Here is an 11825-nt window from a genome sequence, read left to right as displayed (position 1 = left end):
TATTGTTTATTCTACCCCAGGCAGGTGTGATAGTATTGATTGTTCTACCCCAGGCAGGTGTGATAGTATTGATCGTTCTACCCCAGGCGGGTGTGATAGTATTGTTTATTCTACCCCAGGCAGGTGTGATAGTATTGATCGTTCTACCCCAGGCGGGTGTGATAGTATTGATCGTTCTACCCCAGGCGGGTGTGATAGTATTGATCGTTCTACCCCAGGCAGGTGTGATAGTATTGATTGTTGTACCCCAGGCGGGTGTGATAGTATTGTTTATTCTACCCCAGGCAGGTGTGATAGTATTGTTTATTCTACCCCAGGCAGGTGTGATAGTATTGATTGTTCTACCCCAGGCAGGTGTGATAGTATTGATTGTTCTACCCCAGGCGGGTGTGATAGTATTGTTTATTCTACCCCAGGCAGGTGTGATAGTATTGTTTGTTCTACCCCAGGCGGGTGTGATAGTATTGATCGTTCTACCCCAGGCGGGTGTGATAGTATTGATCGTTCTACCCCAGGCGGGTGTGAAAGTATTGATTGTTCTATCCCAGGCAGGTGTGATAATATTTATTGTCCTACTCGAGGCAGGTGTGATAGTATTGATCGTTCTACCCCAGGCGGGTGTGAAAGTATTGTTTGTTTTACCCCAGGCAGGTGTGATAGTATTGTTTGTTCTACCCCAGGCAGGTGTGATAGTATTGATTGTTCTACCTCAGGCAGGTGTGATAGTATTGTTTGTTCTACCCCAGGCAGGTGTGATAGTATTGATTGTTCTACCCCAGGCAGGTGTGATAGTATTGATTGTTCTACCCCAGGCAGGTGTGATAGTATTGTTTATTCTACCCCAGGCAGGTGTGATAGTATTATTTATTCTACCCCAGGCAGGTGTGATAGTATTGTTTATTCTACCCCAGGCAGGTGTGATAGTATTGATTGTTCTACCCCAGGCAGGTGTGATAGTATTGTTTGTTGTACCCCAGGCAGGTGTAATAGTATTGTTTGTTGTACCCCAGGCAGGTGTGATAGTATTGTTTATTCTACCCCAGGCAGGTGCTGTCTCTGTAACAACTGTAAAAAGATTAAAAGGTCTGTAAATCAATTCATGATTTTTAAAATCGCGTTGTGCATCTAGTCTAAACCCTGTTCTGTCCTAACCCACACACACACGTTCTTTGTCATTGTCATGTCCGATTACTCCCTTGTTCGTGTTGCAGGGCTTTCCTATCCATGCTAATATTCCAGCTATACCCATCCCTCGCCCTTATGGTCTTACATGAATGGATTTTCTGTCAACGTACTGTGGGGAGATGGAAGGCTAATTAAGATTGTTAATGAAGATTTAATTTGCCACATCAAACGTACCGATGAGCACATGAAAGAACTAAAAGATTTAAGAAAGAAGTGAACAGAGGAACAAACGAGAGAGAAACTGCGATTTAAGCAAAGAACTACCAAGCATCTTTCCTCAGTTTGTTTATTACAAGGACACATCTGATCCTGTCTCAGCTCTCTGGTCTGCTTTACCTGGCCAGGACATCTGCTACACAGTGGAAAGAACTATCCACACACACACACACACACACACACACACACACACACACACACACACACACACACACACACACACACACACACACACACAGATACAGATTCCTTAACACACATGGGACAGCCAGAAGTGTCTGCGCGTTAGCTTAAGGATCAAAGAGAATGAGGTATGTCTGCCTCCCACCACACACACACACACACACACACACACACACACACACACACACACACACACACACACACACACAAGTGCAAGGCAGTGTGTGTGCAGCATATTACTGAATGCATGAGCTGGCAGAGCAGTGTAGCATGTGTTTCCTTTATGCCTTGCTTGACCAATTATTCAGTGTGCTAATTACTGGAGGACCTGTGGTCTCTAAGCACAGACTCACAGGAGCCATCACAGGTCCTCGACAGTCACCTAGTGGGGAGAGAATATCTAGAACTACTTTCAGCAGCACAGAAATGTGCGCGCGCGGTTCCTGGCGTCCCTGGTGGACGTGTGCGTCCACTGAATCACTACGCCGATGCACCTGCCTGATTTTCCAACTCCACCATCTTACCATCTGTGGAAATAATCCATTTTCAACACAGTTTTGTTGGGAATTAACTTTATTTGCGTATTCATCAGGGAGTGGAGTGAATAATCACCAAAATTAGCTTTAATGCTCCTGCTGTTCTCATACTAAGCATTTGCAAATTTCTGTCACATTGTGTAACAACGCAGACTTCGGTTTATAAAATGACACAAACAGTGTGTATTTCCGTTATAAAATGACACAAACAGTGTGTATTTCCGTCCTTTCCAAGTGACTCATGATTTTGTGGAATTTCTGAAGCACTTGCTGGGTGTGTGTCACTCCTCAACCCCCCCCCCCCCCTCCCTCGTCAAGCTCTGTGAACTTATTTAATTAAACCAAGTTTTATCTAACAAGGCTGTCAGAGAGACATTTGAGTAATGAATGAGTCTGAAACTGAAAGGGTGTGTTTTTTCTGAATGAGCACTCGAGTACCCTCCACGCTCCTGTAACGCTAGCGCGCTTTAGCACAGACGGAAGAGCAGAACATATACTATGTGTGTGTGTGTGTGTGTTACAGATATTTGGTTATTGAATCTAGTAACATTTGTCAAATGCATTTCTCATGTCTTTCTGATTTTATCAATACTCCTTTCCCTCTGATAAAAGGTTGTGAAAACTCTATAGTGCTTCATTTCACCTGAACTTTCTACATTCCATTATTGACCCTGGAGACTGGTAAGACCAGAAATTGGAGTGGACACAGTGTTTACTATCAAAGTCTGCAAGTACTGATGCTGTCTGGAGCACACATCCGAATCCATTTACTCTACGACCACAGCGAATAGACAGAACACCGGCTCGCGCTCAAACTCGCGCGCCCGCGCTCACAAGATCCGGTAACACAAGAACGCTGGCAGTTAGGAAAAAAGCACCAAGTTCACGTCACGAGCGCTATCTCGAAACATATCGTCTTTATTCAAATTTACAAAAAAGAAAACGGGAAGAAAAATACAACCGAATAAATACACTTTGTTGTACACCATGGTGAGATTTCAGCATTACAAGAGCCCCCACGGGGCTGAGTCAGTCGAGGTGTCAGCGGAAACGGAGCTTTAAACGTTAAAGCTTACGTTACGTAAGTTTTAACGTAAAAGTTTTAACGTAAATCACCCCACCACCCACACACGGCCTTAATAAAAAATAAACATAAATTTTTAAAAATGACAAATTATTATTATGTTACAAATGTATTACTAAAATATAAAAAACATCGATAGCGTACGTACATTATATAATATATATATTTCTATATATCATATATATTATATATTATAGTACATCATATTGGCCCATGTTTAATCCTGAAGTGTATTTTACTTTTCGATTTTTGACCTAATAATAAATAAACGTTGTTATCTGAATAAATTTGTTGGTGGTACTTCCTGAATCCTGCGTTGCAGCAGGACTGTCACCTGCTCTACAATGAGACCAGATGTGATAAGAATATGGAAAATCCAAAATAAGAGTATGGGAAATCTAAACTGCACCGCCTGTGAGGACTTTTATTTTGATGTAACGCAGGATTCAGCTGAGGTGATACAAAAATTTTGATAGGTGGTCGCGTGGTGTGGAAATGTAGGTTTGCCTCCCTTCTCCGCCCGTGGTTGTGATTGTACATCTCTACAAATTCTGGCACGGCCCAGTCACAGTGGATCCGAGACAGTACGTCCCAATTAACGGTAAAAGGTCACACAGGCCATTAGGGAGGTGTGTGTGTGTGTGTTTGGTCACCCTTGCATTAGCTAAGAAAAGAAAGCCATGAGATAACATAGCTGTACGTATGAGTCCATCTTCAGATGGTCTGCTGAAGGTCTTCTGAAGGTCTGTACAAGGTCTGTACATTTAAAGGCAAAACGACTGACGACAGACATTCAGTTTTATCCCAGACGATTTCCATATCTGACATCAGTCCGTTCTGTCCAGTTCCTGTTGGGTCAAATCCTGAATGGTCCAGGGGAGTCCAGTGTAATCCAGTTTGACCAGCTTCATTCCTGTGTGCATATCCCAGTCTGTCAGAGCTGCCACACAGCAGGCCACTGGAATCATTTCTCCACTATCTCTGTGTTTTGAGTGACTCTTCGTGTTATAATACAGTACGTCTCACCTTACAGAGTACCATTCAGTCATATATACATGAACGTAAAACAACGCTTTTTCTCATGACTGTTTTTTAGAGATTGTTTTTATATGAAAAAACAACAACAACTATTATTAGCATATCTATTTTTGAACTTCACATATAAAAGTGCATTCCAGCCAATGGTTCTCCTCACATCCTTCGCAGAAAACACTCCTGTGCAGGTCTTTATTCACCCTTTTGTACCAGCTGAACTTCTGATGTCTGGATATTCCTCTCTGAACAGAATCCCTTACTACAGTATATAGTTAATTGCTCCAAATTCAGTCAGTTATCCAACTGGAGATAGTCAACAAATAACCAGAGAATGTACTGGTAATCAACAAAAAAAATGTCTGGTGGACAAGCTGTAAAAATAGAACATTAAATGTTTGCAATTCATCTTCATTGATTCCACTTCACATTAAGGGTGCAGATTTCATCTCGCATTAAGCCTGCATAAGGTCAGATGAGATCGCTATTGGACAGGGCATAATGTTCAACAATATTCCAGGGTTTTTAGATTTCAAATCCATTTGTATCTGTTGTATGTTTCAGGATCTCTGTTTATATTTATGTCTAGGCTGAAACTATCTGCACTCATATTTTAATAAAACCATTTGAAATCCATCTCAAACTTTTTGCATTGAAAAGACAAAAAAGAATGTAATAGGAAGATATGTTTTTCAGAACTGTTTGTGCATTTTGTGTGTGTGTTTGTGTGTGTGAGTGAGGGAGTGAGTGAGGGAGTGAGTGAGTGAGTGAGTGAGTGAGTGAGTGAGTGAGTGAGTGAGTGAGTGAGTGAGTGAGTGAGGAAGGGAGTGAGAAAGTGAGAGAGTGAGTGAGGGAGTGAGGGGAGTGTTCTTGTGTTGTTAGGTGTGCAGTCTCATTTTCCAGAAACATCCAGACCTTTCTTTTGGAGAGACACCGTGGGCTGAATAATTCATTTCTCCTTCTCAGTGGATGTATCAGTGATTTCTGTACAAACCTTTATCTCCAACCCATATGTATTTGTTATCGGATGGGTTATGCCAGCCCACATTTTTCCAGACTCCCTGGTGGTTGTATTGTCTTGCACATTGCCCCAAAAACATAATTTAAGGTCCAAGTCATCTGCAATATCTCTCATAAAAGGACTCTTTCTCTCTCTTTCTCATTCTGTTTGTGTCCTGCTATATGAAGCGAAGGTAATGCGGGACTCTATCCGCATGTCTTTGTCCACCCTGCCTGGCACACGCGCAGAATGGTAAATATTCTGTGGAGGAACACAGCCATTGGCATGTCTCACGTCCTTCGTCTTCTCAACACTTATTGCTTTAAATTGCATCAATCATTCCCTTTCTGTCTCTCCTTCTCTCTCTCTTTCTCTCTCGCCCACATTTATTTTTCTTTGTCTCTCCCCATTACTTTTTCTCTTCATCTTTCTCTCTCTCTCTCCTTTCAGCTCTCTTCCCATTACTCTAGTTCTTGTTGCCATTTAATCATCCTTCCACCCCTCACACATACCCCTCCACTCCCTCTCCCTCTCTCTCTCTCTCTCTCTCTCTCTCATTCCTTGTCCCTTTTCTCATCTCCAGACTGCTCCTTGCACTCCTCCTCTTCTTGGTCATTCTGTTTTCGCTCTCTCTCTCCCTCCGCCTCCTTATCATCCTCTTTCTCTCTCTCTCTCTCTCTGAAGAGCTGGGCGAGTTTGTGAAACCGTGGCCCCCACTCCTCCATCCCTCCTCCCCACTCCTCCTTGTCCGCCTCCTTCTCCCCCTCACTCTCCAGAGAGCTGAGCGACCCTGCCCGTGACCCCGTGCCCTCCAGCCCGTACACCTGCACCGAGTCGTAGGGGGGCTGCGTCGGGTCAAAGGTCACCTGGGCCAAGCGCAATCGCAAGAACTCCCCGACTCTCAGAGCCAGGGAGTGACCCCCACCCGCTGGCGCCGCCCTGCCTGATGTCTCGGGAACCGTCGGCCAGACGCCTCCGTATCCCAGGAGACCCCCGAACGCCCCCTGATCATGCCCGGGGTAGGGCAGAAGCTGGGGTGTCATATCTCTTCTGCCCAGGCCGAAGCTCCCCATTCCCACCCTGCCTTGCCAGTCTGCCATGAAGCCTGCGCCCTCCTGATACACCGCACCCTCCGGCCTGGCCACCACAAAGCTACTCCCCATCTCCAAGCCTCCTCGGCCCAGGCTGCCCGGGTAGTCCCTCTGCTGCTCCCCCTGCAGGACGCTGGCGAAATTGCGGCCGACGGGCTGCGTGGCGCCGTGGCCCACTTCGGAGGCCCCGGCGTGGCCCGCGGGCTCCCCCGCCGCCCCCGCGTTCTTCTTTGGGGAGAGACCCGCCCGCGAGGAGCGCCGCCCAGGCGTGGGCAGCGTGGTCGGGTCGCACACCCAGCCGCCTGACACGCCCGACCCGGCGAGCGACCCCGAGCGGGTCAGCACCAGATTCTGCTCGCGCGGGACCGAGTCCGGCTGGACCTGCGGGAGGCGGGCAGGAACAGGAGGGTCAGAACGAACTAGGATGAGTTTACACCTCTGACAGACATGACATACAGAGGAGAGAGAGATAGAGGGGGACAGAAAGAGAGAGAGGGAGGTATGACACGGGAGTCGAGAGTGGGAAAATATAAAAGAGAGAACACGTAGACGCGATAAATTCAGACACAACAAATGGCCACAAATAGAGATATTCAGAGCGCAAATGGAACTGAAGAACAGGTACTAAGGGCGGTGAGGTGCACTATAGCGAGCGGAGAAAAGAGTGAGATACACCAGCTGTATCAGACCATGAATGAAAGAGAGAGAGAGAGAGAGAGAGAAGAGAGAGAGAGACAGAGTCTGGAGTAAACTCTGCAGCTGCAGCAGAGGTTAATTGAGCTCTAAAAAAAAGAGCTAACACCGTTTGTGAAGTGGAGGTGAAGAGGGAGGAATAGAGAGAGTGTGTATGAAAACACATCTTCATTCCCACCTCCTCTGATCTGATTCATAAATCACTCAAACTCCACCCCAGCTCTTTTACCATGACAACGTGCTCTCTGATTCTCTAATTAAAGTCAAAATTGCAGCTTTTGTCCAACACTTGGAGATCATTGTGCATCCCACAATCTGCAGAATGTTCTGTTAGATCCTATTCAATATGTATCATTTGTTTATTTTTGTTTGTTTGTTCTGAGTTCTTTTGTTTGTTTGTTTTTTAGATGATTTGTAGTTACTATGTGCAGCTTTGGAAAACGAGTCAGCAGATTCTGAATTTTGTCTTAGTTTATTCGTGTTTTTCAGCAACAGTTGTAAGAGAGGTGAGAGACAGCTGTGCTTTCGTGCTCTTTAGGGAGACGGCCGATCGTTTACCCAGTCCACATCCTGGCTCTGCTGTGTCTCGCCGCCCGAGTCCTGCTTGACCCCGTGCTTCCGTGGGGTCCCTCCGTCAGAGGCGGTGGCTCCGTCCTGGGACGCAAGTCCCTCTCGGGAGCCGTTCCCAGCCGCCCCCGGCTCCAGCGGCCCCGCCACGGCCGCCTGGTTCTGGATCACCAGGGAGTGGTCGGGCTGGCCCCCGGCGAAGCGGTATCCCAGATCGGCCATGCTGGGCTCGCAGGGTCCAGGGGCGCGACGTAGCACGGGCAGCGTGTGGCTGCTGTAGCACAGGCGTCCGTACACAGCAGGCCCCTGGTACTGCCCGCCTTCCAGGGCCGCCGCCTGGGCCCAGCTGCTGAACGTGTGGGTCTTGTCCTGGCCCCGCTGAGAGTAGCGTCTGGCGGAGGACATGGGGAACAGGAGACAGGCGGGATCTTATGTTAGCATGTGTGTGCAGCTAGGTGGCGCAAACGCGGTGCGCTGGTCGGAAACGTCGGCTGGCTTCAGCCCGGACTCACATGTTCCTGCTGTCCAGCGTGCGGTATCCCCTTCGCGCACTGTGGGGGGCGCTCTGGAGCGCCGTGATGTCGAAGGCGGCGGTGTCAGCCTCGCCCCCTCCCTCGTCGTCGTACGTGATGATGTTTTCTCTGACGTCGTCTTCCTCTAGAGGAGACAGGGAGTCTCGTTTTTGCCTCCGCAAGGACAGAGACAGAGCGCTGACGGCTAGGGAGCGAGAGAGAGAGCGAGACGATTAGGGGAAATTATTAGAAACGACTGAGTAAGAAACAACTATTTATAACACGGAAGACTTATTGTTTCTATGCGATGGCATAATTCTGCTTGAAAATCGTAGGGAGCTCCAGGAAGTGATTTAGTACATCAGACCACTTACAGATAAATGAGAAAGTAATTGGGCCTTATGTTATAAAGCCACATAGATCATCTTACCCAGAAGTGTGGCCACGCATGCCAAAATGGCCAGCAGGGCGGCGGTGCTGAGTCCCGGGGAAGGCAGGGAGGAGTGTTGGGGCAGGCAGACCGTTTCCTTGTCCCACTCGGCCTCGGTCTGTTTGCCCTTCTCCCCGGCACGCGCGCCCCCTCTCAGGCACGGACACACCGACACGGTCACCGTCCCTGTGCTGGTCAGTCCCGAGGAGCCGTCGCGGAGGACCAGCGGGACGTGGAGGGTCAAGGAGGAGAAGGAGGAGCGGGACAACGCCTGCAAGGGTGACACCAGCACCAGGCTCGCGGTGGGCCCTGACGAACACAGACAGGCAGGCAGAAGAATAGAGAGGAAATGGGGAAATAGATGGTTAGAAAAGAGGGCTTTGAGATCAAATGGAGCACGATAGAAGTTTAATTCAATTGAAATCAATCGAGTGCAGTTTAATTCCATTGCTGCTGGTGCGACATTTGTACAGACCAGTGAGCCTGAATGAGAGGGGCGACGTCAGGGTGCATTCTCTCCGAGCACGGCGAGAAGATGGATGTGGTGGTGAGAGGCGAGGGCAAACAATGGGGGGGGGAAACAAAAGCACAAGGCACAAAGGAGCCCGACGTAGCTGAGCGGGATGATGAAGGGAGGAGACGGGACACGTGGAGCCAGTGTGGGACAGATAAAGAGAACGAAAGAGTAGAGGAGACAGTGAGAGAGATCAAAAGAAAAGGAGGGGAGAGAGAGAGTGAGAGAGAGAGAGAGAGAGAGCATACCTCCACTCTCTCTGATGCTGAAGTTGAGAGCAGCACTGGATTCCGGCGGGATGTTGAAATGGACGGTGCTGTCATTTCCCCCCTCGTCTCTATCAATTGCTCTCAACACCTGTACTACCTGGGAGACGGAGATAGAAGGAGAAAAAGAGGCGGAGACAGAGGTAGCAGAGGAGGAAGGGAACAAAAAAACAGGAAGCCAAGAGAACATCGTAAAGAAGCAGAATCCGCACTTTAACACGCGAGAAAGCATAATGAACTTAGAGCCCAACAGCGAGCCTTGTGGAACACCTCTAACACGAATAAATGTTTAACGTGCTGGAAAATCCCAGTTTTAGCCCAGAAGGCTCAAAATAATCACACAATTCAGGTTTGCATCCTCAAATCTCAGGAACACACTTGAAAGAAAACAGAGGTGTAAAATACGTATGCTGAGGAAACACGTTCTTTGACTCATTCCGTAATGCCTGGACATTAAGATGCTATCAAATCGTATTAGCGCCCTGCTACGCTATCTTGGGGTCCATGAAATGCCCCTTTCGAGTCGGATCCCTGCTGTTTACAGATACAGAGAAGCGTCACGAGAACTGAGTTCGGTGCCTCCGGATAGACACGGAAGCAACTGTGCAAAGCAGTCGTGCTGAGACGACTGAGCAGATGGACACAGAGACCCAATTAAAACCTAAAGAAATAGGAAATAACATGAAAGAGGCTGCAAACCTCTGACAAACATTGGTGCAGATATTTAAATGATTCCATGGGTGGAGACAGCAAAAATCAAAACATGAATAGGTTCACACTACATTTCAAAGCCTAGAAATTATTATTCTGTAATCCAGCTAGTATAGGGAAGGTATTTAACCCAAGATTACTGCCAATAATAATGAGAAGAGTATATACCAGTGTAGGTCAGGTATAATCCAGTTTCACCCCAGCGTAGTACATGTACATGTACATGTAATAGTGTACAGCTATTGGTTCACCTGCCCAGTGGAGGTGGAGTCACACATGGCCGTATTGTACTGGCGGTCCAGTTCTGGAGCGTTGTCATTCAGGTCCAGTGTCTCTATGGCAACGACCACTCTGGACACCTGAGTGGGGTTATCTGAGGTGAGAGAGAAAAAGGTGGGTGGTCCAAAAAGCACTACACTGCCCACAGCACAAAATACTGGTGCAGACAAACACACGTGCACACACACACAAACACCCACACACACACACACACACACACACACATACTGCAGGAGTGTGTCCTTGAAACGTGCTTGCTAGTTAGCCATCTAGGTGGCTATGATCTTCCCTTCAGCGTAAATTACAGGCTTTTAAAGTTCACACACAAACACACACGCACATCCTCTCTGGGTCCGCAACAGGAGTGTGATGTTTTTACAAATTCAGACTTCAGTAGCACTTCAATCACTCATCCCATTTGAGACTAATGGCTTGTCACAGCAAATAAATAGCGTTTGCTAGGTTGCACTGGTACAGTGTGAGGCTGTCGTCCAGGGGGATATGGATTTAATGGATTGGTCGGAAGCTTGGGAGAGAACGTCAGTGATCACTCTCGTTCATTACCATTCAGTCCCACACGCTTGGCACGGGCTGTATTCACACATGCCTTTGGACAGCGTTCACAGGTGCGCACACACCCACAGGCAACTTCCTGTTCTGGATAAGGGCTCGCTGCATGTCACTGCTGATTATGAGTGCTTACTCTACCTCACTGCTGGAAATAAACACTCTACCTCACTGCTGGATATAAACACTCTACCTCACTGCTGTATATAAACACTCTACCTCACTGCTGGAAATAAACACTCTACCTCACTGCTGTATATAAACACTCTACCTCGCTGCTGGATATAATCACTCCACCTCGCTACTGGATTTAAGCACTTTCTCTACCTCATTGTTGGCTCACTATATTCGCCACCTCACTGCTGGATATTAACACTCTCCCTCACTACTGGATATAAACACTCCACCTCACTGCTGGATATCAGCACCTTCTCCAGCAGTTATCAGGTCTCAGACAACCACGGTGGCAGATAATTGAGCAGCGGTTTGCTGTGTCCATTCAGACCCCTCAGTTCACAGACACAGACACTACAAAGGCCCCGTGAACTAGCTTACGGTGTGTAAGAGTTTCCAGCACATTCCAGTTCCTTTTAACTCCAACACTCCTCACAGTCTCACGTAGAGCCGGCCGGCACAGAACATCACAACCAATACAGAACAGCACAGTCTCATAGAAGCAGAAGAATAGTTGTGAGAAAGGGCATTTATGATGTAAGCTTGGTGAACTTTGGTTAGGGTTTGGTACTGAAGGTGTGGTACTGAACGTGTGGCTCTGAACCAACAGCGTGAGCTTGACGGTCATCTAAGCTTTGCTCATCGTGGACTGGCGGCCAGTATGTGTGTGTGTGTGTGTGTGTGTGTGTGTGTGTATGTGTGTGTGTGTGCGGGTGCCTTGGTTACCTCTTTGTGTGGCTATGATGGTAACGTTGTGCCACTGCTCATCCTCCCGGTCCAGCTCC

At 47.6% G+C, this 11825-nt stretch overlaps 1 protein-coding gene across 2 annotated transcripts in view; it reads right to left on the bottom strand.

Moving 5' to 3' along the window:
• Positions 1-2471: 2471 nt before the first annotated feature.
• cdh24b (cadherin 24, type 2b) overlaps positions 2472-11825 on the bottom strand; it is a 46399-nt gene continuing 37045 nt past the window's right edge. For both annotated transcript variants that reach the window (XM_076972846.1, XM_076972847.1), the window contains 7 exons: positions 11767-11825; positions 10272-10393; positions 9292-9409; positions 8530-8838; positions 8100-8304; positions 7579-7978; positions 2472-6708 (listed from right to left, as the gene is read on the bottom strand). The exon at positions 11767-11825 is cut by the window's right edge and continues 78 nt beyond it. In XM_076972846.1, the coding sequence (XP_076828961.1) occupies positions 5791-6708; positions 7579-7978; positions 8100-8304; positions 8530-8838; positions 9292-9409; positions 10272-10393; positions 11767-11825 (2131 nt within the window). In that variant the 3' untranslated portion in view covers positions 2472-5790. The remainder of the gene's footprint in view (positions 6709-7578; positions 7979-8099; positions 8305-8529; positions 8839-9291; positions 9410-10271; positions 10394-11766) is intronic.

Source organism: Brachyhypopomus gauderio, chromosome 14 (assembly GCF_052324685.1).
Source record: "Brachyhypopomus gauderio isolate BG-103 chromosome 14, BGAUD_0.2, whole genome shotgun sequence".
In the NCBI taxonomy this organism is placed as follows: domain Eukaryota; kingdom Metazoa; phylum Chordata; class Actinopteri; order Gymnotiformes; family Hypopomidae; genus Brachyhypopomus; species Brachyhypopomus gauderio.
This window is presented reverse-complemented; position numbering and strand designations above follow the sequence as displayed.